The sequence below is a fragment of the Polyodon spathula genome, chromosome 13, assembly GCF_017654505.1.
Source record: "Polyodon spathula isolate WHYD16114869_AA chromosome 13, ASM1765450v1, whole genome shotgun sequence".
Lineage (NCBI taxonomy): Eukaryota > Metazoa > Chordata > Actinopteri > Acipenseriformes > Polyodontidae > Polyodon > Polyodon spathula.
In genome coordinates, this window is record NC_054546.1 from 8,385,330 (window position 1) to 8,411,957 (window position 26,628).

The window sequence follows — 26,628 nt, forward strand, 5'->3', positions numbered from 1 at the left end:
GAAGAACAGTATCCTTTATTTAAAGAATCACATACCTGTACACTGAAAACAGAGAGAAACAGGAACATACCAGCACAGTGATCAAAAACACAAGGATGCAGTTCTGCTTCATAAGCTGAAATTGAAATTAAATGTATCCCTGAATTATAAACATATTACATTCTCTTCCACTTACTGGGAGAGGTGAGACTGGAGTGACTGCAGGGTCCCCCACAGCCAGGACTGCATTCCTTTGCTGGGGTCAGCAGTGTGCAATGGGACTTCATACACATCCCTGCACCTTTCGTTCTGGGTATTGAGTGTGACACGTGAATCTAGGTTACTAGAGCAGAGACACTTTGCATTGTCTGCAATTGATTTCTGTGTGAAAAGAGTGAGAGAGATTGACAGGCCTGGGGATTACAGTGCTTTGCAGCCTACGGTCATAGCAAGATAACCCAAACAAGATAATCCTTTAAACATGCAGTTACTGAGAGATAACCTAGATCTCCATCCACTGATACCAGCGCCCATGGTGTGTGGAGTGCCAGCTGTGCTGTTTATCAATCAACAAGCACCACAGCAAGGTGCAGCTGTGTTTCAAGGTAGGAACAGTTTGCTGAAGTATGGCGAATTCCCTTCCTCCAAATCAGAAACATAATAAAATAGCTGTGCCAGTTGTTAAGGTAAAAGGTGATTGCGTGGTAAAATACAATTTGGCATGTCTAAAAAATAACAAGCACAACTTTAATGTAAATATGCCACACCAAACTAGCTGCACTAAGCACAGCAGACCTCCTCAGTGCTGCAGGAAGTGTTCTTGATGTCATAGCTCTCTTTACTGAGAGTACAAACCAACCAATGCCACATCCTTGGGTCAGGTACACTGTGCTGTTGAAGTCAATCAGGGTCCTGTCTACCTGGACCTTCAGAATAACAATATTCTGTTTTGAAATAGTTTCAGAAAACTAATGTTTGTTCGCAATACTGTAATGTAACATCAGCTGTTCAAGACCTGTAGCATGTTAGTAGCACGTCAGCCAAACCTTTCACGTGCCAAGGCTCCCTTAACGAAGCCTTAAACCCCAGCAATCTTGCGGGCAGTAACTCAGCTCTGTGGGAACAGCCTGTCCCTGTCAGGAAGTTTTGTTTTTAATAAATGAACCAAACAAATTAAACAGAGCTCATTACGGGCCTTGTGTTGCAGGGTTTCCCCTGTGTGATTTGAATCCGCTCTGGGTACAGTAACAACCCTGCTTTTTCACAATTGCTGTTTTTCTCCAATTGGATTGAATTAGTCTCTACATCCATCATGGCTGCTATGTCAGCTGTGTGCTGATCTGTGTGTGTGGGAAGCTGTTACGCTAATGGTTTTTATATAGCTAGGTGGTATGACCAAATATTAACTCGTAAGTCGCTGAAGATAAAGAATGGAGCCAGACTTCCTGAAACTGGTCCCCACTGGGCAAAGCTCTTGGGAGGAGAGGGATACTTGGAGGTGGGGTCTGGGGATCTGGGTGGTTTTCCAGGAGCTGGAAGGTTTAAAGCTCCCATTTGGCACATGTCTTTATGTTAGAATGAGAGGCGTGAAGAACGCAGAGTTGTAAAGTCATATGTTGTTAAATTGCTTTAAGATATATGCTTGCTGGAGAGAGAAGATGGACCCCCCCCCCACCCGTGTAATGAAACTCCATATGAGAGCGCACTTCGCCATAGCTCTTGTGCTGGAGAAAGGGGATTGGTGTTTCTATTAGGATAAGCAACATGCTACTAAGCAGCAGGAAAACTTAAAACAGACTGAACAGCATAAACTTTTGCATTTGGTCTTCAATTGGGTTATTAAAGGGCCAGTTAACGTAAAAGTGCTGCGAGAACTGCCATGGATAGGGTTAAGTGTCCCGCCCCCCCTCAAACACACACACAGACACACAAACACTCGGAGCTGTGACCAGCCATTGAACTCGCATCGCATGGATCATTAGAGCCTGGCTCGCTGGCATGCAGTGCTCTCCGCAGCAGGGGAGAGAAACAGGGGGGTGACTTTTGTGCCGGGAACACCTGCGTGGGATTTGGGGGGCCTGGGCTGGATGATGTAGAGTATTGGGTTATGTTGGGGGAAAGCCCAGCGAAACCCAGACACGGATTGGATTTCAGGGCTGGACGCCCGCTGGTTAACCTGGGCTGAACTGGTTTTCGTTGTCAGTGAGTTGGAAACTGGATTTGTAGCTGTTGGGCTAATTTCTACTCTCTTCTCCATGGCTCTTGTTTAAGATTCCTGTGCAGTATTTCCTGAGGTTGTCTTTCCTCCATCTTGCATTAATTTCGTGAGGGCTGGCTATTGACAGTGAGGTGACTGACTATTGAATGGTAAAAGAACATAAGAGGAGGAATTCATCTGCGGTGAAGTTCATAGTTTTAAAATAAAAAATCTGAAAATATGTATCTGTTTACAGGACTGCTATAAAGTGACTTGGTCACTTAACTGTGTTGAGGAAAAAAAAACAAATTGTGAAGGATGGTTCTTGAGCTGTCACTAAAAATGGCAGAAACTGTATTTTCACAGAACTCAACATTTCTGTACTGCTGGTTTCCTTCAATTCATGTTCCAGTGGATGTCTAGTGACTACAGCCTAATGTTAAAAAAATTGTGCTTTATATTTGAATAATTACAGTACTTTCATGTGCGCTCAGGATTGTAACAGCGTGTCTTTGTCTATGTGCATCCTTGCATGTGTTAGTCTGTTCTCATATGTTTGTATGTTACTATGTTTGTGAATGAAGAGACACTGGGAATTCATAATAGTCTTCAAAAGAGAAAGAGGCTTCACACAGAACATCCAGGCTCTCCACCCAGTGAAAAGTGCAGTCTGAAGAGATGTTGAGCCTCTAACTAATATAACAAGCAGGTCTGTTTGTGTTCATCTTCGTCTGGCAGCGAATAGCAAATGTCTCATTTTAACTCCCCACATAGACTGAGAGAGAGAGAAAACAAGACCTATCTCTGACCACAATCACAAATCGCTTCCTTATGTATGTAATGCAAGATTATCTACTTTTATCTGGGATCGTGCCTGGGAATTTCTCTCTTCCCAGGACTGAATTGGGGTGGTTAAACTTCTTAAAACTTCTCAAAAAAAGGGTTGATTAATTATCAGCTTTTGAGATTCATGTTCCATCACTGGTGGCAAATGTTATTAGCACTGTAATTGTAAATGCTTACATAAGCAGCTGTTTATTATAAACTAACGAAATCAGGCTGAAAAAGACATTCTTTAAATACTGTAACTTGTGGGTTTGAAGTTTTGTGAAGACATGCCTGTATGTCAGTGGTGGGCCTTAATCTATTAAGAATGAATACAACAATTGCTAATGCATATTGAATGCAGAGATTGCACACACTGGCTACAGTTTACATTTTAAATCTACAGTCCCATAATGAATGTTAACAGTTGAGTCTTTATAGCATTATGTGACGAGTTTCACAGTGGAGTATTTATTTAGCAATCAAACCCAATCAAGTTAATCTCTCTGGAAACAATTAAAGAGAGCAGGCCAGACATACTGCAGCCGCAATGAGTCTGAAAAAAAAACAAACAAAAAAAAAACAGTTTCACAGCCCTTCTTGCATTGCAGACAGGTTCCATGGCTGATTCCAAGACACGGGTTACTATGGCAATCTGCGATGTCATATTAGAACTGGTTCATCTGAACCGCTCTGCTATCGGATGCATCTCGAAACAGCAGTGAAATAAAAGCAAATCTAGAGACGCTCTCCCTCATCTCACATGTAATATCGGGTGTCATTCTATCATAAGCTTTTGATTTTTCACTTGGATGCAGAATATATTGCACTGCAGTGTGCAAGCAAGGAGGAAAACAGTCACTTTCACTTGAGGAAAAGTAATGACGAGGTGAACTTGACCTTGTCATACTTTATTATGTGCAAATGTCATGTCTGAAGCAGCTGATGGCTCATATTCAATTCTTATAAAAAAAAAAAACCATCTATTCATAATACATGTCATGCCAGTGCAATCATTAGCATGGGTATATAGGGAGACAGATATCCCCGTAACTTACTGGGGCTTTACATTTTGGGAGATATCTATTTATGCCATTTCCTTTCTAGCTGGATTGAAAGCTGTAAAGCCTTGCACTGCCACTCTTCCAAGGTTATTCAAAGCAAATTGCTGTAATCTCGCTGGCAGACCGCATTGAGTGTTTTAAAATCCGATTCAAGGGCAACCATGAGTGCGAGTATCAGCTCACCCCTTACTGATTAATGTAAAGCACGACTCTATTTTTAAATCTCTCTCCCCTCTCCTAGCACATGCGCAGTCCCCACATTCACAGCCCTGCAGCCTGGTGGCCGGATCCTGTCCAGCCATGTGTACCTGCAGCAACAACATTGTGGACTGCAGAGGAAAGGGGCTGACTGCCATCCCAGCCAACCTGCCCGACAGCATGGCCGAAATGTGAGTAGACCCCAGCGCTGGGATTTCTCTAGGAAGTGTTGCTAAGAAACTGTAGCTTTTATGTATGTCCTGTATCAGGGATTTTATTATAGTGATCTGTTAATAAAATGTGATAAATAACATACAGCAGTTACAACATGTTGCCGATCTCTGCCAGATCCTGCGTTGGTCACTGGTACCAATTTTACAATATTAGAAGGATTTTTTTGCACACTGGTTGTCATCTTTCCTGTCAACCTAGTTAACATGCAAATGACAGTAAATCCCCTCCTCTCACTTGGCTTTTACCCCACTCATGTAGAGAACTTGTGAAAATGATGACAGGTGTTGTCAAAATGACAACCAAGATTACATTAAAGCTGATGTCTGATGACAGTATGTGAAGCACGGAGGGAAGGAGTTGGCTACAGTGTGTTGACACGAACCATCAACAACTGAACTTTGGATCTTGAATGCGACGCAACAGGGAGCCATTGCGGGGGCTTCAGGACTAGAGTTGAGTTTAGCGGTTCCTTAACTAATCAGTGCATCATGACACGGCTGACTGACAAGAGTGGGGGATCAGCAACTCTCATCCACAAACCCCAGGGGAGAGAATAGATGATCACCCCGAAACTGCACCAAACTGAGCAGTCTCTACTAAACATCAGTCTCTTTAATAATGCAAGGGGGTTAAGCCCAGAGGAAAACTCTGCATGTAAATGAGATCTGCTGTAGGAGATTGGTTCCAACAAGGACCCTTGATCTGCACCCTTCACCCCACCCCTGGCCGGCCCTTCAGAGGATGGAAATATGCAATGACAATATATTCATTGAAAGAAATAACAATAATAAAAATCATCTTGGTTTCTATACATAGGTTGAGGTCAGATAAAGAGGAAACTGCATATATGCCCTACACAGGGGGCAGCAGGGACGATGGTCATTACTCATTATATGTTTATATTATATAAACTCCTGTACCCTGTTGTTTGGAATCAATAAACCCCATTCTTTACATTTTGAGGACTAATAGGATGTTTTGGCAAGCTTAAATTAAAAATAAAAATAATAAAAAAATAGTAGGATTCCATGCTTTGTATAAATAATGAGAAAAACCCCACAAGGGATGGAAAATGTGCACCTTATTTCATAGTCGGTATACAATTTCACCAAGTCATCTAGCCGGCTGAATTTCCTCTTTCCTCTCCTGCTAAGTATGTAATGCAGACACACAATACTCATTTCAATGCTTTGTTTATGTTTCCTAAGATCAACATTCCCCATTAGCTGAGTTTCGAGTACCATTCAGGATCTCTTTCAAGTTTATATATGACTGGTACTGTGAAAAAAAGAAAAAAAAAAGCTTGCTGATACAGTTTAAGGAATTATAAATTGATAAAGGACAATAACATTTATAAAAAGTTTCTGTTAAATCTCTCTCTCTCTCTCTCTCTCTCTCTCTCTCTCTCTCTCTCTCTCTCTCTCTCTCTCTCTCTCTCTCTATATATATATATATATATATATATATATATATATATATATAATTGAAACATATTCAAGTTAGTTACAGAAAAGAATATATATATAAATGGCTCGAAATTAACAGTGTGGGTACCCTTCTCAATTGCTGCAGTGCCCCTTAAAATGTATGTTTGTTCACGGCCAATATGGCCGCAGTGCCCTTTCAGCTTCAGCAGAGATGCATGTAGGAAGTGTTTGGATTGAAACATTAACATGATTTTGTGGTTAAATTGCATCAGTGTGGGGAAAAAAAAACAGCTAATCTGCAAAACAAATGTGCAAAACTTGATCATTTTTTCACGTCAGCAAAAATGTTTACGATACCTTCTATGGAAGTTCTTCACTGTAACTAACTTGAATATGTTTCAATTAGTACATATATAATATGATATATATATATATATATAGAGAGAGAGAGAGAGAGAGAGAGAGAGAGAGAGAGAGAGAGAGAGAGAGAGAGAGAGAGAGAGATTCTGTGAGGTTGAGAAATACATGTATAGTTTGTATCTCTTTACTTACTGAGAGTTATGGTCTGTGTGTCTCTCAATCTATTGTGTCTTTCTCTAGATGAATAACTGATTACATTAGGTATTCCCATTCAATTAAGGCAATCCTTGCAGCTGATAAATGAAATGATCTGCATTGATTATTCACTGGCTTTCTGCTTTACCCGATTGATTGAAACTCCCTCTTGCTGATTTCTTTGCATTGGGAAACAATGCCCCCTGACCATGATTTCGGAGCTTTACTCCTGACCCAGATCAATTTCAATCTGCTGCTTTTGAATGCACAGATGTATCACCTGGGCACCTCGTCATGTCATGGTGCCGTGCTTTTTGAGTTATTGATCGCTGCTGCAGGAGTCATTTGTCAATGTTTAGACAAGGACCGTCTGTTGCTGCAGGCTCACAAATGCATGGATATTTCATGTCTGGGGCCCTGTGGTATCATATTGGTGTGTAGAATGACCTTTAGAGTCGAAAGTATCTCACGTTTGAGATGGGTGCTAACTCTCCACTGTTTGCTCTGACAAAGGTCTTGCGACCGAGATGCTAGTTTCTATTTTCTTATCAAAGTTTCAATTTGGTCGTCTATGCACCTGTACGTGGGACTAATCAGGAGTGCAGATGTTCTACAAATTTAATAATGGCTATACCAGACATGCTTTTGAGTGTTATTGAGCGTCACCAATGCACCCTGCTATTTAGTGAGACTTTCTTGGACTCCTGTCCATTGATATCTCACTATTTAATCCATAACCCAGGTACAGAAGATCATAGGTCAGTACAGCCATTTATTATCCAGTTAATGTCGGTAGTTAAATTAACGCTTTACTTCTACACTGCGTAAATCGAAGATACCAAAGTGAGCTTGGCCTATGGTTTTCAAACGTTTTTAGGTAAGTTTGGAACTTGAACAAATCCATTCAAACCTTCAACTTGTCTGTAGAGTCACACACTTTATATAACCACACTAATAAATAATGTTTTACTTCATTCTCAGCCTTTGCTCGGATATTGTAATAGGAGTGTTGCTTTCAAAGAGAATTTGTAGCGTCTCTTTCAAACTAAAGTCACCACTGAATTCATTTACGTCCCTGAAGTCATTTGTAGAATGCAGTGCCTATGTAAACACATTTCAATCTAACATCATTAGGCATGGATGGCAGCCGTCCCCTGCTCACTTGTTTCTGTTCTGAATTATTTTTAACAAGCGTCCCTTGAAAAATCGCAGTGATTTGCAGGGGAATCTGTGCCGCAACAAACTAAAACAAGGTTTCATTTAACCCTCTTGAAAAGCTGCAGAAGAAAACACAGTTTTTGGTGAATAGTATATTCTGCTTCAGATAATTAAGATAATAGATAATAAAAGCACATACAATTTGAAATCCAGCACCACCTATTTCCTATTTCAAGCAGATTTTAAGTGAAAAGTGGGTATTATTTATTGCCCACGCAACCCGGGAATGAATTTGAATGTGAAAGTAGTTCCGGGCTGCGGATGTGCACAGGGAGTGGTGCTTGCTTTTCCTCCCCGCTGTGTGGCAGGCAGAGCAGGCACAGCAGTTCTCAGGCAGCTACCCCCAACACGGGCCAGCAAAATGCTGTTTATTTATAGGTCAGTTCACAGCTTTTAAAATTCCTCCCTTAATTAGGCTTAGGGGGGTTTGTGTGTGGGTCTCGAAGGCAGCTGCCTGCACTGCCGCTCTCTGGAAAAACACAAGCCAGCCCATTAACGAGAGCCCTAATACATAGCGAGCCCCTAGCAGCCACTAATGGGATTTTCAGAGCACCAAAAAATAAGCCTTTATTGTATTCCAGGATCATTCCAGCACATCTGAAGCCGATTAGATTGAGATTTCCGAAGTTTCTGCAATAAATGAATCTTTCTTGACCGATGCAACCACACATGCCTTTAATAATGCAGGCCTGTGATGCCCGCTGCTGGCAGCCAGACAGATGGACAAACAAAAAGTTGGAGGGAGGATGCTATTTTTTTTCTGCTACTTTCTCCAGGCAGCTGGAGAGAATGAACTGGCACTGGAACATCTGTTGACTTCCCCACAGCTTATTCTGCTTTGTGTTGCACGCTCTTGGCTTGGCATCTTGCACTGCCTGTAGGATAAGCCTCTGTTGTGTTGCTGTAGAAGTGTAGTAAATTGGCACTAAAACTTCACTGCATCAACAATTTGTGATTGCGACTTCTGTTATGATGCAGATTCAGCTACACAATTATCATAGTCTGCTGTTTGCTTCAACATTCTGCACTTCAAAAACAGCCTAGTATTTACCAAGAAAAGCCACTTTGATCAAAGGGTTCTACTACTGGTAATATGGACTGGAGGGCATGGCTTTATAACCCATCTGATCACCACTAGATAAACAACAGGGTGTTTTTGAGCATTTTACATCATCATGGATTTCTCTGGATTGCATGTTCCACTTGTTTTAGGGGTAATTCAGTGTTACTGCATATAGGTAGTCGATGCTATGCAATGCTGTAAAATGCTCTAAAAAGATCCAGGTGTGGCTTATCACTGTGGATACCGGTAAAGGTTGATCAAATCGACCGCTGTGTGCCCCAGCTCTGAAACTAGTTTGAAAGAGCAAGACCAGTGGAAACAAGACGTTGCATCTCTGCTGGCTCCTGCTGCAGGGGAAATCATTTCTGACATACATGATAAGATAGCAGTGCTAACTGTGTCTGCTGACTGTTTTATCAAATTTGTTTTTGTCTTCAGACGTCTGGAACAGAATGGGATTAAATCGGTCCCACCGGGAGCCTTTTCCCCCTACAAGAAGCTGCGCAGAATGTAAGTAAACATTTCAGTGCTAAAGCAAGCTGCTGGGGAAGCAGAAGAGAAAGGGATGTACTGTACTCGCTGCCATACCACCTTGGATTCATAGGGTCTGCTCAGTAAGAATTGCCAAGTTATGGGACCTTTGTCCCTCCTGTCCAGATATTTGACCAATCCCCTAAGCAAGCAGGAGTGGTCATCTTCCCAGTGAAGCTCTGACTGAAGGTCCTGTCGACTTAATGAATCCCATGGAACTGTTTCCGAGGTCAGGGAAGAGTCCTGTTTAAATATTTCAACTAAGCTGTCCCTGGCTTATGTACCTTTGCTCTGGGTAATTTGAAAGGTATAACTTTCCTGGCTTCGGTTCCCTAACGTTGTTCTGTCCTATTTAATAACCTGCTCATTATCCCTGTTCTTTCAGTGGCTGGATATGCAAACATTATGTTCTTTTTAACTGTAGAAAAAAAAAATCTCCCAATATTCTTTTTTTCTGCTGCCTTTGTACAGTGAGTGTGGTCCCTCAACTTTGGCCAGAAATACAGGGAGATAACCAGGCTTTGAGTAAATCCAGCTATTATTCCCTGGTTCATGATATAAATCAATTGTGAGTTTATATATAAATGTACACTGTCCCAGAAATACTGCTCTGCAACAGGCTGATCACCAGTAACAGCCCTGCAATTTCTACAGGTAACACAATTCATTCCTGGAGAAAATAAACCCAATATCTGCTGTGCTGTATGTGCGTGTGTATTAAACCAGTCTGCACGCTGTTTCTCTCCAGAGACCTGAGCAACAACCACATCTCTGAGATTGCACCTGATGCCTTCCAAGGACTGCGCTCTCTCAACTCACTGTGGGTACCTTGAAAGACAAGTGTGAAAAATACCATTGGGGTACAATTATAATATCTATGTGATAATGTGAACAGACACATGCCTGGCCATTAGTATGTCTCAGCATTACCAGCAATGTGGAGCCAATTTTGCACAGTGGTCCTAGTATGGTAACACACAGGTAGAGTGTGCTGTGTGGATTGATTGTTCCTACTCCGAGTCTATCACAAAATCGGAAAATGTTTCCACCTGGTACCAGTCTAGCAGTGGGACAATTGCTGCTGCTCTTGTCTTAACATTGCCTGTTAATGCAGAATTATGGCATTGTTGTGCCACTTCATTGCCCCTGAATATCACTGTGTAAGATTTGCAGGTGGTGTGGTTTTTTTGGGGGGGTTTCTGTACTTATTTTCCGTTAATAGTATTTAATAAGTGTTTATTTTTCAGGGTCCTTTATGGAAATAAAATCACAGACCTACCCAAAGGTGTTTTTGATGGACTGTATGCCTTGCAGCTATTGTAAGTAACATAATAATTGTAATCATAATAATAGTAACATCAATTACCAAACTGTCCACTCAGTGTACTGTAAGCAGTTCACTACAGTAATTGAGGATTTCCTGCTGTTTGTGTTTGTCTCTCTCATTCCAGGCTGCTGAATGCCAATAAGATCCACTGTGTCCGTGCCGATGCCTTCCAGGACCTGCAGAATCTATCCCTGCTCTCGCTCTATGACAACAAGATCCAGACTCTGGCCAAGGGGACCTTCGCTGCCCTGCGTGCTGTGCAGACTCTGTGAGTCATTTCAGTCCGAATTTTTTTGAGGTTTATTAACCTTCTGCAATCTGTGTTTCAACCAACGAGCACCAAAAATGAATTGAAGGGCATGAAAAATGTAACTGTCCTACTGAGATCTGTGTTTGCATTAAATGTGAGTGACGGGTTACATAATTGATTTTTTGCTTGTATTTCTTTTTTAGTTTTGAGATCATTATTCAGAGTTGTATAGTACCTCTGGTACAGTAATAGCTTCCAGATAAAATTCTACCCGGACCCAAGCAAGGTTTGAAGTGGCTTGAAATGCATAATATCACACAGCATGCATGAATTAATATGCAGTAGTGGAAAAAATGTCAACCTCTACAATGATTGGAATGCAACCTTGGCCGCCTGACCGATTTTCTCATTGGCAAACTAGCCATTGAAGTCATATGAGGACAGCATTGTGTGGATAATTAATTCTGAATGATGCAAAAATGCACTTACTGTCTAAAGCATCATATAAAATACTTCTAATATGCATTACCATGTTAATCTGAGTGAAAAATGTCAGATTATCCAAACTTTACTGGTAAATCTGATGACTGATATGTGATAATCTTTCCAAATTAATTAGTGTCCTTTTGGGTTGATCATTTTCTTTGAGTGGGTGTTATGTAGGCTGTCACAGATTGTTTCTCGTTAGATCAAGCATAAATTTGGCTTTACTATTCAGGCACCTGGCGCAGAACCCATTTATCTGTGACTGTAATTTGAAGTGGCTGGCAGACTACCTGCGCTCCAACCCCATCGAGACGAGCGGAGCGCGCTGCGCCAGCCCCCGGCGCCTCGCCAACAAGCGCATCAGCCAGATCAAGAGCAAGAAGTTCCGCTGCTCTGGTGAGTCCGTTCTTCCTCTTCAACCCCTTTACTCAATTACCAAATATATTTATTTAACCAGGCAAATCAATCAATCAATCAATCAAACAGAACAAAAGCACTTAAAACAGTCATAAAAACAGGAAAACAAAATGAACCATTCCAATGTACAGCATCCCGGTCAGAGTCATTATTTACAGGATTTGCAACCCTGGTCAGATTTGAAAGGGTATTGTGAAGAGGCTGTTTTTGTGTTTGAATGCAAAGAGGAGATGCTTGATATAATGATATACAAAGGCACGCTGGGCCAGATTAGTTTAGGGATTTTGAAAGTAGGCACATCATTTGATCTTAGTGCATAGGTAAAGTTACGTGTCTCCTGTTTGTGTTAAAATCTTCTAAAGAAATAAACAACAAAAAGCAACGTACCCATTTTAATTCATAAGATTGGAGAATTCTGACTTGTATCGATTTTGAAAATATAACCAACAATTGCAGCATCGTTAACTGTTGCAGCACAGATTGTGTGTGTCTCAGCTGTGAGGTTAACAACACAAGGGTATTGGGAATACCCAATAATGGTTTCACTGCCATTTACAGTCAATAACCGTACAAGTGTATACTGTACTAATATTTTTTCATTCTGTCCCCTTGGCAGCTAAAGAACAGTACTTTATCCCAGGTGAGTAGCCCCTCTGTTTTTTTTTATCCCTTTCAGCACGCTCTATTTCTTTTCTCTGACCTCACAGTTTTGATTTGCCCCGTGTCGAGGGGGTTTGGTCGGAGCCAGGACTCCATACAGTCCCCTCCAGCTGTCTAGTAAATTTGGCAGAAGCTTTTCACAATCCTTTGGCTCTGTCAAGATGACAATAGAACTGGATTAAAAAAATAATAATAAAATGCTGGATTCCTCGCGACTCGTGAACTACTACTTTTGAGGAAAAGTCAACCAGAATAGAAACCTCAGTGGAACAAGCAACATTAGCATCCTGGGAGGTTTTACCATACAGTAGTCGGGGCAACTATCTGAGCAATATACACATTGGAACAACGTCATTGGTGTCCTTTAGCAGGACACTTGTGTGGGTAGCTAGTACTACTGTATTTTGTAACAATAATGCATATAAAACTGAACAAAACAATACAAGCTGATATGCACAGAAATACCTTCATGTACAGTATATATTTCTTATTGGGAAAGATGGGTGTCAATTCCAATACCTGGGCTGGATTTCTCCACCTCCCTAAACTGGATTTGAGCATCACCACTGTCCAAATTCCATTAGTCACAGTTTTATAACAGCAAAAAAAAAAAGATGTCATTTCAATTGTAAATTCAGCCAATAAGGCAGCATATCTCAATTAGTAGACCTGCAGTTTTAGAATTGGGAGCCAGTGTGGGCTTGTGGTGTTAGAATACAGGACTGGAGGGCAGTTTGGCCTCCTTTTTTTTTTTTTTAAGCTGAGTCTGGGAGCCATTGTAGTCTAGTCTTAGAACTGAGGGACTGGGAAGCAGTGAGGTCTAGTAGTTATAAATTATGGAAGGAAGTCATGGTTTTGTCCCAATGATTTTAGATTTTCCTAACATTTTCTCATCAATTTGATGCTCTGCTTTCTCTCCCTTTGCAATCACTAACCAGGCCTGCACCACAATAACTGTGAGTACCTTAGTCAGCCAATCAGCGTCCTTAATGACTTTCCAACAGCCAGTGGCAGGGTGTTTTGAACGCAGTGAGGCGCAGTGGTGTGCACTCAATCCTCTGCTGGGCAGCTGGAGAATCCAGGCCAGGTTTTAATCCCTACCGCTCTAAGAAGCACTGATTTTAAATGTGCAAAATGTGTGCTATGACTTTCCTGTTCTGTCCTTGAAAATGCAGCAGAAAAGTTGTAAACTTTTTGCTGCATGCAAGGCATTTTTTTTAGTCTCTGTATTTTCTCTGTCTCTGTATTTTCTCTGCGTGTGTTAGCCATACTAGATATTTATATATTTGGAGAGAAAAAGATAAGAGTGTCCAAAGGAAACTAAACAACGAGGGGTTTATTTATACTGTAGTTCAAATAAATGTAGACCTGTTTCCAGTGAGGTAGTTAAATTAAGCTTACTTACAGTCCTATTTGGACACCTGTTTGTCCGAGCACAATGTGCCACAGCTTGTCACTGACAACCATGTGCTCCTGCACAGTGTGCAAACATGGTGTCACCAAAAACAACAGAAGGGTCTCAGCAATGTCTTTGGCTTGGGATGGGCTCTCACCAGTATTCTAGAAGATTGTGTTCTAACCCTGCCTCCAATGTCAACCTGCTTATTTAGCACTTTGTGATGGTGGTACACTATGAAAGGTGCTATATAAAATCAAGATTGATTATCCACTGCCACCCTCACTCATCAAAGGCACTACTCTGACACTGTCTGATATATGGATGCTGTTTACTCCTCCACCCTGACTCTAAGGTCCACCCCTAAACTTTATCTGCTATACCCTCAGTTTAATACTGACTCAGATATAAGGCTAATGTCCATCCGTCCAACACTCAGATCTCAAACGGATCTGAGATTTTTGCTGTGCTGAGAAAAGTGACCCAAATGGACCCTCCTTGTTTCCAGCCATTAGATACTTTTGTTTGAAAGTTTGGCTCATCTAAGTCCAAGTCCCTGGCTTCAGGTTATGTATTTGCATACCTGTGTTTCAGGCACTGAGGACACGCGTCTCAACAGTGAGTGCAACAGTGACACGGCGTGTCCACCAAAGTGCCGCTGTGAAGCCAACGTGGTGGACTGCTCCAACCTCCGCCTCACCAAGATCCCAGAACACATCCCACAGTCCACCGCGGAGCTGTGAGTACTCGGAGGGGGCCTCCCCAAAAGCAGCACCTGCTTCCAGCCTTTCTCTGGATTTTTGAGGAGAGTTTCCATGCACTGGCGTTTTTTCTCGTTCTAACCCTACCTGTTCTCTCCTCAGACGTATGAACAACAATGAGATTGCAGCTCTGGAGGCGACGGGCGTCTTCAAGACTCTCTCACAGCTCAAGAAAATGTGAGTAACTGTCTGATGGACTGGCAGCATAAAGGACATTTGGAATCTGTATCAAATGAGTGGTAGAAGAGAAACCTTTTTTTTGAACAAAAATAATAAAAACAAGACCAGTAAATACTATATTATGATGAGTAACAGCAGTTCCCTCAGACCCTCAAAATCAGTCCTATGATGCATGTCAGATATAAGACCAGGATATGCCATTTCACTTTTGATGATGCTGTGAATATTATTATTAGTAGTGGCTTTACTACTCTGACTACTCAAATTATTATCATTACTGTTACTATTATTGCTGTTGTGTCTATCATCATTACAGAGTTGAAAATAATGCAAAGCTATGCAATATGAGTCTTGTTTCCATCTGTCTCATGATGATAATGAAATCGTTATTACAGTGGTCTGTGCCCCTAACCTCTCGGTTAACTCTGTTTCGGCAGTAACCTGAGTAACAACAAGATCACGGAGATTGAGGACGGAGCGTTTGAGGGCGCCATCGCTGTTAACGAGCTGCACCTGACTGCCAACCAGATGGACTCGGTGCGGAGCGGCATGTTCCGTGGGCTGGAGGGGCTGCGCACACTGTGAGTGCTGCGTCCGCTAGGGCTGGCTGCAGACTGGCTGCTCTGTGCTGCTCGCTCGTACTGAAACTCTCTATCTCTCCTGCAGGATGCTGAGGAACAACCGCCTCAGCTGCGTTCACAACAGCAGCTTCACGGGGCTGCGCAACGTGCGTCTCCTCTCACTCTACGATAACCAGCTCACAACCATCACCCCTGGGGCCTTCGATACCCTGCAGTCCCTCTCCACACTGTAAGTGGCCAGGGCTCCTGTTAATCGCTTTTATTCCATCAGAATTGTACTGCTCCTTGTTCTAGTATTTAATTAATAAATGTCCTCATCCATCTGCTGTGTTTTTTTTAGATTGATTATCAATATTTTTCTCTTCCGTATACTCATTCACTAATATTTGAAACAGAATGGTACATTGATATCAGTATATATGCTAACACCTGCTTTCTCTTGGTCTTGCACTGGTCCAGCTCTCTCATTGCTCTCCCCACTTTTCTCCTCTCCCAGGAACCTGCTGGCTAACCCCTTCAACTGTGACTGTCAGCTGGCCTGGCTTGGGGACTGGCTGAGGACCAGGAAGATTGTGACTGGCAACCCACGCTGCCAGCGCCCCGCCTTCCTCAAGGAGATCCCTCTGCAGGACGTGGCCTTCCTGGATTTCCGCTGCGAGGAGGGTAAGGGTCATGCCAGCATATGAAAAAGCTTGACCACATACACTAAACATGATCTCACCTCATGGAGACCTACCTGGCTTCTAATGATATGTTGGCATTTTCTTTAAAGGCTTCACAAAGAAATCGTCATTTTCACCTGGATATAGGGGTATATCCTAGTAACGATTTGGTATCAAAAGCTGCTTTGGGGAAGCTTGATGCAATATACCGTTCTGCTACAAGATTTATAACTTCTTACCTTACTCATCACTGCAGTCTTTATATTATGGTTGAATGGCCTTCATTGCACGCTAGGCGATGGGATCATTGGCTTAGGTTATAGAACTCTGATTGGGAAAACCCCACTATATCCGCGCAACCTATTACAGTTCTCTGCTTCAGTTTACAATTCATTACGATTCATTTATTAGACTGGTTCTTCCCAGAGTGTCCACTGTTTCTGGGTGCAATTCATTTCAGTTTGCGGCTGCTTATGACTGGAATGAATTTCAAATCAAATTAAAACTACCAAGTTTTGTTTCTGAGAATGTTTTTAATTGGAAACTGAATTCACTGTTGCTTGATGCCTGTCTATGTACATGTTAATTTGTTATTTGTTTGTTTTGTGCTGTTATGACGATTGCCTCTTGACCAGATCGCCATTGTAAATGAGAATTTGTTCTCAATCTTCTTATCTAGTAAAATAAAGGCTAAATGAAAAAATTAAATGAAAATTAGAAATGAGACACTGCTCTTTTACACGTCTTCATTTTTTTCCTAAGTGCAATATATTTTTATGTGCAAATGTACTGTTGTGTTTGAATGTGTTTTTGTTTAAGTAACTCACCTTTTAAGAAATGTCTCTTTCCACAGGCCAGGAGGAGGCGAGCTGTGTGCCACGGCCCCAGTGCCCCAGCGAGTGTACCTGCCTGGAGACGGTGGTGCGCTGCAGCAACAGGCACCTGCGAGCCCTGCCCCGGGGCATCCCCAGGAACGTCACCGAGCTGTGAGTGCGGCCAGGGGGGCAGAGCCATGTGGCTGGCTCAAGGGAGGGAAGGGGAAAGGTTTTGTGACTGGCTGAGGGTTTAAGTGTGGGCTGATTCAACGTGAGCACCACCAAAGCAAATTGATACTGAACAACCGCACTGATTTCAGAGTTTTTCCATTTTTATATGATTCATCACAATTAGTTATGTTCTCTTCCTCTGATATAGAAGTACATAAATAAACATTGATAAATGTAATTGGTCTATTGGGGTTCTAAAAATATTGCCTATGGGCATTTGCTGTAATATAGACTATTATGCAAGCTGAAAAAGATAACATTTATGGAAATGTAATATGTGTACCAAAAGCACACCAATAAAAAATGACTTCTCCACCTCACATGCTTGGAAACAGGGCTCTTTGGTGGCTAACCCTGCTACCCATCATAAATAAATATCTCCAAGCAAAACTTCATTGTAACAACAGGTCACCTCCAAGGCATTCATGCCTTAGACTTTCTTCAAACCCCTGTCAAGTTTATATTATTGTCTCACCTATGTGGTTTATCTCCCAATACCTCACGGCTGGGCACCTGGTGAGAGGACCCCTCGCAGTTAAACACCTCTGTCAATGCACCTACTGTTTCAGAGTGACAGCGTGCTAGGCTGTCATTATGGGGAGCAGGTGCTAGTGAAGGTGGAGATGATCTCAGCCTGCATTCCAGGTGTGCCCTCTCATCTTTAAAGCTGGATTCCTTGGTGTAGAAACACTGTCATTAACTGTGCGGATCATCCCCACAGCCCCCAGGCTTTAGCGCTGAGGGTGAGGGACAGCAGAGTACTGGAGGGTAAAAAGGTCAAAGTGGAAGCAGCTATTACCACTGAGATCGAGTCATGAGGTTGTGACTTTTAGTCACCCATGACTCTCCTTTGAAATTCATCTTACAGTTCAAAGGTTACAATACCAATCAACAGAGATTGCTCCTTGCTCCCATCGACTGTCATCCCACAGAAAGGAGACAGGTATCCCCAGCTATATAATGCCAAGTTGGTTTCATAGCAACCCATAAACAGGGTTTGATGCTAATTGCCACAGCTTTGCGGCTTGAAAGATGTGTGACCCTGGTAGTACAGTATCCTAAAGAAACTGTGATCCCACAGCTGACCTGCTGAAGAGAGGAGACAGACACTTTACAAAACTTCACTCCTGCTGCTGAGAGATGAATGTGACGTGGGTCACAGCTATTTCAGTCCTGGTTGTTAGAGTGACTGGAACTGTGCTCAAATAGACATCGAAGGTGACCTGGAGACCTTTCACAACCCAGTCAGAAAGCAGGCTGACTGTTTGAAGTCTAGTTCATAAACCCTGGAGTCTCGTACTCCAGCTGCTTGATGCCTTTAATGTAAGGGCGAATAGACTCTGGGGTTAAAGTTGGAGGAAACTTTGTTTCACTGGACACCGTGGCATACACAGGGAGATAGTGTGACCTGGCATTTACAGCTTAAAGGACAGGAAGGCAGTGTTTGAGTAAAACGTTGTTTAACTTGAGGAAACCACACAGCTGTTAACGTCAATATGATTAGCTCCCGGCCTCCAGTAGAAACAATATGTGTATCATTCCTTATCCTTCGGTATGGGAGTTGAGCTCCTCTAATTATTGTTTTCGTCTTTCCGCAGGTATTTGGATGGAAACCAGTTCAGTATTGTGCCAAAAGAGCTTTCTTCCTTTAAATACCTTCAGCTTGTGTAAGTCTCACTGGCATGACACACAATTAAATAAGAATAACATAATTTAGAAAGTCCAACAGGCTTGCTTCTATTAGTTTTACTTATGTACATGTTCCGGCTTTCTGCCCACATCCGTCTGTTTCAAATACACATTGTTTCAGTATACATCCCTCAGTAACCATTTATTCTGCAAAAAGTATCCTCTTTTATTCTGTCTGCTTGTTTGAAAGTTTAACACCAGTAATTGCCCAATTGTATTTGCTTGTGTTTGTTTGTTTCCAGGGATCTAAGTAACAATAAAATCAACTCGCTGACAAACTCATCCTTCACCAACATGAGCCAGCTCACAACGCTGTAAGTAGGAATCGCTCTCTAAACTTCCAGTAAATATTCAAAGCAGAATAGGACAATTGCAAGGAAATACTCAGACCAGTAATGTTATTTTACACAGAAACACTTACAAGGGACACGTGACATAATGGAATGTGTTCCCCTTTTTAATCACAGTTGAGTGAGAGCGTTGAAATGAACCACACACTGTTGCTAAAGAAATAGAGAGATGTAATTGATGGTGTTGGTTGTAACAATGTTGTCTCTGCAGGATCCTGAGCTACAACTCCCTGCGCTGCATCCCGGTCCTGGCATTCAGGGGCCTGCGCTCCCTGCGTCTGCTGTAAGACTTCCTTTATTTACAGATACATTGAGCTCTACTTAGTAATGAGGGCAAGGGCAAAGGAACATTTTCTGAAAGGAATAAAACCATTCCAATAAGCTTGAACACGTTTTACAATGTCATTCTAGTGAAACCCAAAAATACCCAGAAATACCTCCTTCAAATAATAATAATAATAATAATAAATATTTTATTTATTTATTTATTTTTTAATAGATGCCCTTACCCAGGGCGACTTGCTGTTGTATACAAACAATACATATGAAGAATTACAGTACAATTAAGAGCAAGACACAAAATACAATGACTTCAGTCCTAATAAGAGCAAATATAAAACACAGTACGATTTGATATCGGGGCAGTTCAAGAACAAGTGTTGATAGATACGTCAGGGTTAGATACAAGAGCAAGTGAAATTCAGAGTACTAGAGATTAGGTTAAGTGCAGGATTAAATACAGTAAAATATGCCAGCTGTGTTTGATTATATACTGTGCAGGCCGTTGACAGGTCTGTGAGCCTGAGAAATACAACTGAACATAAGAGAAAGCGTAACAAATCACATGACAAATCACATGACAAATCGCCTGCCACTGGAGTCTTTGGAGTAGAAAATGAGACATCATCATTCCTTGCATACTGTTTCACAGCACATTAGAACAGGCCAGGCTGACATGAAACTGGCATGTTTTTATGTGCCCTTGCTTCCAAGAACATGCATGATGTGAAATCATTTTTCTTAGGCAACAATTGCAAAACATTGTTTTAAAGGAATGCATGAGCCTGGAAATCACTGTCCTCACCGAAACACACTGCGAGGAATTGCCATCTGCCTCCAAGTGGCATTACAACAGAAATCACATGACAGATGGCATTCCGTGGATTTCAAATATTGTCATGACATTAGTTTCGGATGGCATGGAATAAAGAAGCTGTGCAGTTTACTATTGCTCTCTGCTGCATATCACTTGAGAAGAAATGAACGAATGTTGCTGGGAACAGAGTGCTTAGTTTAGTGGTTTGTAATTTTAATAAAATTGTCAGATTTACAGATTTACGTAAACAAAAACCCCTTCTCAACTGTTTTGTAACTTGAATTATTGTGTAATTATCCGCCTTGTTCAAATTACCTTCTATAAGTGTCACATTGGGACTATTGGCAGTGCTAGTGTGACAGCAAAGTGAACTGTGGCTCTGCAAGGGTTAAGAAAAGTGAAACCATCTCTGCAGCTATTGCTTACATGGCTGAGACTCCCCGTCTCTGTCTTGAAACTCCCGACCGGCCAGGGTGCCGCTGCGGACAGCAGCCTGCACTGTCTGCCTGCACCCGGGGGAGCTGGCCCTTTAAAGCAAGTGGTAACGACCTGACAGATTAAGACATCCATATTGTTTTACAGCCATTAAGCCCCCTGGCCTCGTCACCCAATCATCCTGCTGAGAGATCAGGAAGGAAAAGACAGGCACTGCGATAGAGGATACCTAAAACAGACTTTCCTAATTAGATCCCGCTCTCTTATTAGCGAGAGAGGAAAGCCGGGAGAGTGGCGATGGGGTTCTTGGCTCGCGATTAGTAACTCAATACCAGCCTGACAAAATTCCAGGGCTGCTCTTTTCCACTAGTTTAACCCTAAAATAAATAAGAAAAAACATGGCCTAAGACATTTGGCACAGGTGTTATACGAGTCAAACAGGGTTTCCCTTGGCTTTTTAAACTGAGAAAACTTTCATTTCAGAATTAACTTCTAATACTGATGTTCCTTATTGTATTTCCAGTAGTAGTGGTAGAGGAGAGGGGTTCTGCTTTTACAGCTGGGCGCGACAGATTGAGAAACGATTTAAACCACATAGTCTGGGCGCTGAGGGTGCTCAAATACTAGACAACTGCTGTTCTCTTAACTGCTATGAAAACCCTGCAGTCTAACCACACTAACAGCCATAGTTTTGAGTCCCTGTCAGATTTAGTTCTGCAGCAGTTGTTATTAATATGTGGGCTCTGATCTCAACAACAGCTGGTCCAGTTTTAATGCTGAGTAGATGGGCTGAAGATAAAAGCCCAAGACATTCTACCACTCAGACCCCTGATTGTACTTTAGTATTAATATTATTATTTTATAATGTGTAGTTTTGAAGTGAGATGTTTCATAATAAGACGATTCCTGTGTCATTGTCTGCAAGTCAAAGTTAGAAGGAAGAATAAACAGCACAGATGGTAACAGCACAGGCAGTAAAGCACACGCAGTAAAGCACAGTGAACGCATGGCAAAAGCGCAGTAAACTTCAGGATAGCATGCACGGTTATACCATGCAAACAGTTTTATTCAAATATATTTGTTCTTCTCTCCTGTTGGATCTGTAAATCAGGTCTCTCCATGGCAACGAGGTGTCCGAGCTGCTGGAGGGAATGTTCAGTGATGTACCGTCTCTCTCTCACCTGTAAGTACAGCTCCTCCAGGAGTTCTATGGGATTGCTCCCCAAACTTTGCAACCAGGGGCATTTTGTAGGATGATTGTACTTAAATGTTCAAATCTTAACACTCTCAGGTGTTTTCTCTATTTGGAGCAGCATTTTTAACTGCAGATTCGAGCCATTTTGAATATTAAATATATGCTGAATGTTTATTATAAATTCGTCGTATTCTTATCCAACAGTTCTGTATGATTAACATACCTTCTTAAGGGTGTGTGTTTTTAAAAACACACCGTGAAGGTCATTGTAGAGTTTGTTGTATAAAATGTCACCTGCATGCAAAAAAAAGATTTTGTGGGTTTGAAATGGTTACAGGTTATGTTACTGGTTAGTGATTTCAGGAGATCCTTCGTGTTACTTTACTGTTTATGGTGATGTCACAGAGGTGAACAGGTTTGCATGTTTGTGTCAGCAATTGATTTCATGTTTTCAGCTGTCACTTATGGGATTTCTTTGAAAGATGATGGTGTTTTCTAAGTAATGGAATTGGATTGATTTGGGAGGATGATATTTGGATGCTGGGAGTTGTAATCTGAGAAGGGGGTGAGGGGCAGACAAGGAGAGAAGCACATTCTGCCATGTATCTGGGTAAACAAGTAATAAGCGTTTCAAAATAACGTCCATCTTCTACATTCATTTCATTATCCTCTGTTTCAATTGTCATGATGTGGCAGAGAACATTTTTTTATATTAATTATTTTGTATTGATCCAGTAGGGTCCAAAATTTAATAACTGTTAGCCCAAAACAGTACTTCGTATAAACACTGTACAGCGCTGTATAATAAGCTACTTCTATTTTGCTGTTGGCACTGGTTCACATATGTGTTTGTCATAAACATGAGCATATGCAAATTCAATTACCTTAGCACACTTTCTTTGATTAAAATACTGCAGTGGTTTTCACCTGTAGGGCTATAGCTCCACATGCTGATTGTCTTGAGCCCAGTATCTTGAACATTATGGTCGTTTTTTGTTTAAGAAAGCTAAAATGTTAAGCAGATGCCTAATAGGAGACATAAGGTCTGCCAGTTAACACAGATGCCTGTGGATTGGGGATAATAATGGTTTCAGACCCTTGACAGAACATGGGGCTGATCTCTGGGAATCCAGTGTCCGACGTCATAAATAATAGAGAATGGAAACATTTACTGCAGTTTCATTTATCACTGGAGATGCATCGTGGAGGCACCAGTGCTCATTGTTCTACATTTGAAACAACTCACTACTAATTTTCTGTGCGGTACTTTCTCTGTGTAGCACGCATGTCCCCATGCAGGGCTATGAATCAAGCACACCTTGATGTGAATGTGGCTCTTGCTGATCTCTCTGTGTTGCCTCTCTGTGGCAGGGCAATAGGAGCAAACCCCCTGTACTGTGACTGTCGCCTGCGCTGGCTGTCTGACTGGGTGAAGACTGGCTACAAAGAGCCAGGGATCGCACGTTGCACAGGGCCGGTTGGCATGGAGGGGAAACTGCTTCTCACCACGCCAGCCAAGAAGTTTGCGTGCCAGGGTAAGAGTCCCGATTACAGTACTGGCCGAGGGAGAGTTCAGGGGAGATCCTAAAAGATACCACTTTGATTGGTAACTATGAAAAGAAAACATACCAATATATATTGGGAGCAGGACGGTTAGCTGAGGAAAAATATTGAGTATTTATATATTAAGATAAGGGTTTTACTCTGACAGGAGCGCATTTCTGTTTTGAGGGTGTGTGAAAAAGGGAACATTGCTCTATGTTTACCTAAAATGTAGAGTAAAAAGTATTAAAATTAGTTTTAGTACACAATAAACAGTAGAAGCAATGTTCTCATCATTATGATGATGCACTATTATGAAATACATTGTTCACTTTGCATTTTATCTGTAAATACATTTTGTAAAAACCATATAGTTTCCTCCCTCTGTGTGTCTGTGAGTTAGTTAAACAGAATTCTTTTGAAAAAGTAGGAGAGCAAGGACTCGCACTGGAGCCCTTTGCTGGGACAATGTTGCTCTCTGGTGGTGAATGATAAAAAGTGCATCTCTGAGATATTAAACTCTATGTTCCCACCTTATGAACCCTGAGTTTGAACTTTTGGGCTGTAAGCAGGTCCGATAGACCCTGCTGTCCTGGCCAAGTGCAGTCCCTGTACCTCGAACCCGTGCCGCAACCAGGGCACCTGCCAGAGCGACCCCGTGGAGGTTTACAAGTGTACCTGCGCACCAGGATTCAAGGTAGGCTGCTTCAACACCCCAGTCTCGCAGACACAATACAAATGCACACATGCACTACATCTGCTTTGTTTCGTGTCTGCAGGGGAAGGACTGTGAGACGACCCTAAACGCCTGCATCAGCAACCCCTGCGCCAATGAAGGAACCTGTCAGCCCAGCCCGGGGGAGAAAGGAGGATACAGGTAAGAGAGCGGGTGTTAGCATGGAAACAACAGGAGGAATGAGGAAGGGGTGGCTTTTTGTTAAACAGAATAGATGAACATGAATTAAACTTGATCAGATACTGTTTGTTTCTTCTAGTCTGGTAGACAAGCATTTTGATATGCATCTTTTTCAATGTCGGTGTACATGCTTGACTGAGGAGTTTCTTTGGTGTTTAACTGATATACCGAGTCTCTCTCTCCCCTGCAGCTGCACCTGTCCGCAGGGGTTCAAGGGGCCAGCCTGCGAGGTGAATCTCAATGACTGCGAGGACAACGACTGTGAAAACGGAGCCACCTGCGTGGACGGAGTCAACAACTATACCTGCCTGTGCCCCCCTTACCACACTGGTATGCCAGTTACAGACCTTATAGCTGTGCATAGGATTCGACTTCTATCACAAAAAAGTATTATATATCCAAAGTACTTCAAAATGTTACCGGGTCCAAAATATTGCATTATACTGTCATTTATATATTCTAGATTATAAAGTTGACCCAAATCATAATACTAGGGTTATGTACATTGATTCAACTCACCACAGAGTGACCTCCTGATTTTCGGGGTCTCCTCTGCTTCTCCAGGTGACCTGTGTGAGGAGTTGGAAGATGTCTGCTCTCCTGGAAGGAACCCGTGTCAGAAAGGCTCTAAGTGTGTGGTCACTGCCTCGGGACCTAAGTGAGTAAAAACATTCCCACACCTGGAAATCTTCTCTGTCTCTCGCTGTCCCAGCCCTAACTCTGCCTGTTTTTCTGTCAGGTGTGAGTGTGCGCCTGGCTTCGTGGGTGACGACTGCAGTGTGAACTATGATGACTGCGTGGATCATCGCTGTCAGAACATGGCTAGATGTATAGATGAGCTTAATGGCTATACCTGCGTCTGTACTGAGGGCTACAGGTAAGCACCAGCGCTGCACACAGGGGGCATTACGGAAAGTGAAAACTAAAGCTACAGGATTAAACAACATTATCGAGACATGAGATCAGCCCGTTTAGATTTACATGTATGGGTGGCGATTATTAGTCAGTACATAGATACAGGGCACCCAGTGTTGCATATGCAGACTTTTTCCTTAATCTCTTCCCTGCTTCACAGTTCATTTCTTTTGTCTCCTCTCTCTCTCTCTCTCTCTGCAGCGGCCAGCTCTGTGAGCTTCCCTTACGCTCCGCCATTCCCTCCCCTCCCTGCGAACTGATTGAATGTCAGAACAGTGCCCCCTGTTTAGAGCGGGGAGGGCGTGCGCTGTGCCAGTGTCTACCAGGCTTCGGGGGACCACGATGTGAGAAGCTGGTGAGCGTTAACTTCGTGGACCGAGACTCTTATCTGCAGCTGAGTGACCTGAAGAACTGGCCCCATGCAAACATCACTCTGCAGGTAACCATCTTCATCCTTTCAGTCAAGAACTTAGTCATTTACGACTTTTATTTAGTTACTGCACATACTATAAAAAGGTCAGATCCCGCTCTCTATTACGGGTGCGTATATATGTATATATATATATATTATATTATATATATATATATATATATATATTATATATATAATTTTTGTTTCCCCCCAACATATATAACTAAATGTGATGGGTATAACGCAGATACTGGGCATATGTCAATATCAATTGACCTAAATATGAATATAAACCTTCCAAGATATTTCCATTTTCACATATATACTGACAGCACTGATCTAAAGCTGCAGACTTTCTGTGTCATCAAAGCATTTGTTAATGCATGGTCCACCAACCGCAAAAAAACCCATTAGGAAACCCCAACAGCAACAACCTTACTATTGTCTTCTTGAGAAAACTTGGCTTTCACTTACAAAAAGACATCCATTTCAATATATACATTTTAGGGTTATTTAGATATTGATTTCATGCTGTGTATGTCACCCCTGACTCTTTGGACTCCAGGTCTCCACAGCAGAGGACAATGGGATCCTCCTGTATAACGGAGACAATGACCACATCGCTGTGGAGCTCTACCAGGGTCACGTCAGGGTCAGTTACGACCCGGGCAGCCAGCCCAGCCACGCCATCTACAGGTCTGTTAGGTGTACTGCTCTCATTCTGCATTGCGGCCCCTCTTATTCATTCACTCACACAAACTGCTTCTCCGCAGCACTGAAACCATTAACGATGGACAGTTCCACACAGTGGAGCTGGTGACCTTTGACCAGATGGTGAACCTGTCCATCGACGGGGGTGCCCCGATGACCATGGACAGCTTTGGAAAGCTACACCCCCTGAACGGAGAGGCACCGCTATACGTGGGGGGTAGGGGGCCTCTGCAGATACCTCCTTCTACCACAGGCACTCTTTACTACACTTCTGTCATTCACACCCAGCCGCTCTGATCACGCTTCACCA

General features: G+C 42.3%; 1 protein-coding gene across 1 annotated transcript in view; it reads left to right on the top strand.

Moving 5' to 3' along the window:
• Window positions 1–26,628, top strand: part of LOC121325872 (slit homolog 1 protein-like) — a 76,091-nt gene that overhangs the window by 46,883 nt on the left and 2,580 nt on the right. Inside the window, exons 8-34 of the mRNA XM_041268957.1 lie at window positions 4,307–4,454; window positions 9,199–9,270; window positions 10,040–10,111; window positions 10,539–10,610; window positions 10,743–10,886; window positions 11,587–11,750; window positions 12,388–12,411; window positions 13,370–13,387; window positions 14,422–14,566; window positions 14,691–14,765; window positions 15,206–15,349; window positions 15,435–15,578; window positions 15,846–16,012; window positions 16,865–16,997; window positions 18,656–18,724; window positions 18,989–19,060; window positions 19,308–19,379; window positions 21,739–21,810; window positions 23,194–23,357; window positions 23,934–24,061; window positions 24,144–24,241; window positions 24,471–24,610; window positions 24,845–24,938; window positions 25,020–25,157; window positions 25,397–25,634; window positions 26,173–26,303; window positions 26,381–26,535. Coding sequence (XP_041124891.1) covers window positions 4,307–4,454; window positions 9,199–9,270; window positions 10,040–10,111; window positions 10,539–10,610; window positions 10,743–10,886; window positions 11,587–11,750; window positions 12,388–12,411; window positions 13,370–13,387; window positions 14,422–14,566; window positions 14,691–14,765; window positions 15,206–15,349; window positions 15,435–15,578; window positions 15,846–16,012; window positions 16,865–16,997; window positions 18,656–18,724; window positions 18,989–19,060; window positions 19,308–19,379; window positions 21,739–21,810; window positions 23,194–23,357; window positions 23,934–24,061; window positions 24,144–24,241; window positions 24,471–24,610; window positions 24,845–24,938; window positions 25,020–25,157; window positions 25,397–25,634; window positions 26,173–26,303; window positions 26,381–26,535 — 3,093 coding nt within the window. The remainder of the gene's footprint in view (window positions 1–4,306; window positions 4,455–9,198; window positions 9,271–10,039; window positions 10,112–10,538; window positions 10,611–10,742; window positions 10,887–11,586; window positions 11,751–12,387; window positions 12,412–13,369; window positions 13,388–14,421; window positions 14,567–14,690; window positions 14,766–15,205; window positions 15,350–15,434; window positions 15,579–15,845; window positions 16,013–16,864; window positions 16,998–18,655; window positions 18,725–18,988; window positions 19,061–19,307; window positions 19,380–21,738; window positions 21,811–23,193; window positions 23,358–23,933; window positions 24,062–24,143; window positions 24,242–24,470; window positions 24,611–24,844; window positions 24,939–25,019; window positions 25,158–25,396; window positions 25,635–26,172; window positions 26,304–26,380; window positions 26,536–26,628) is intronic.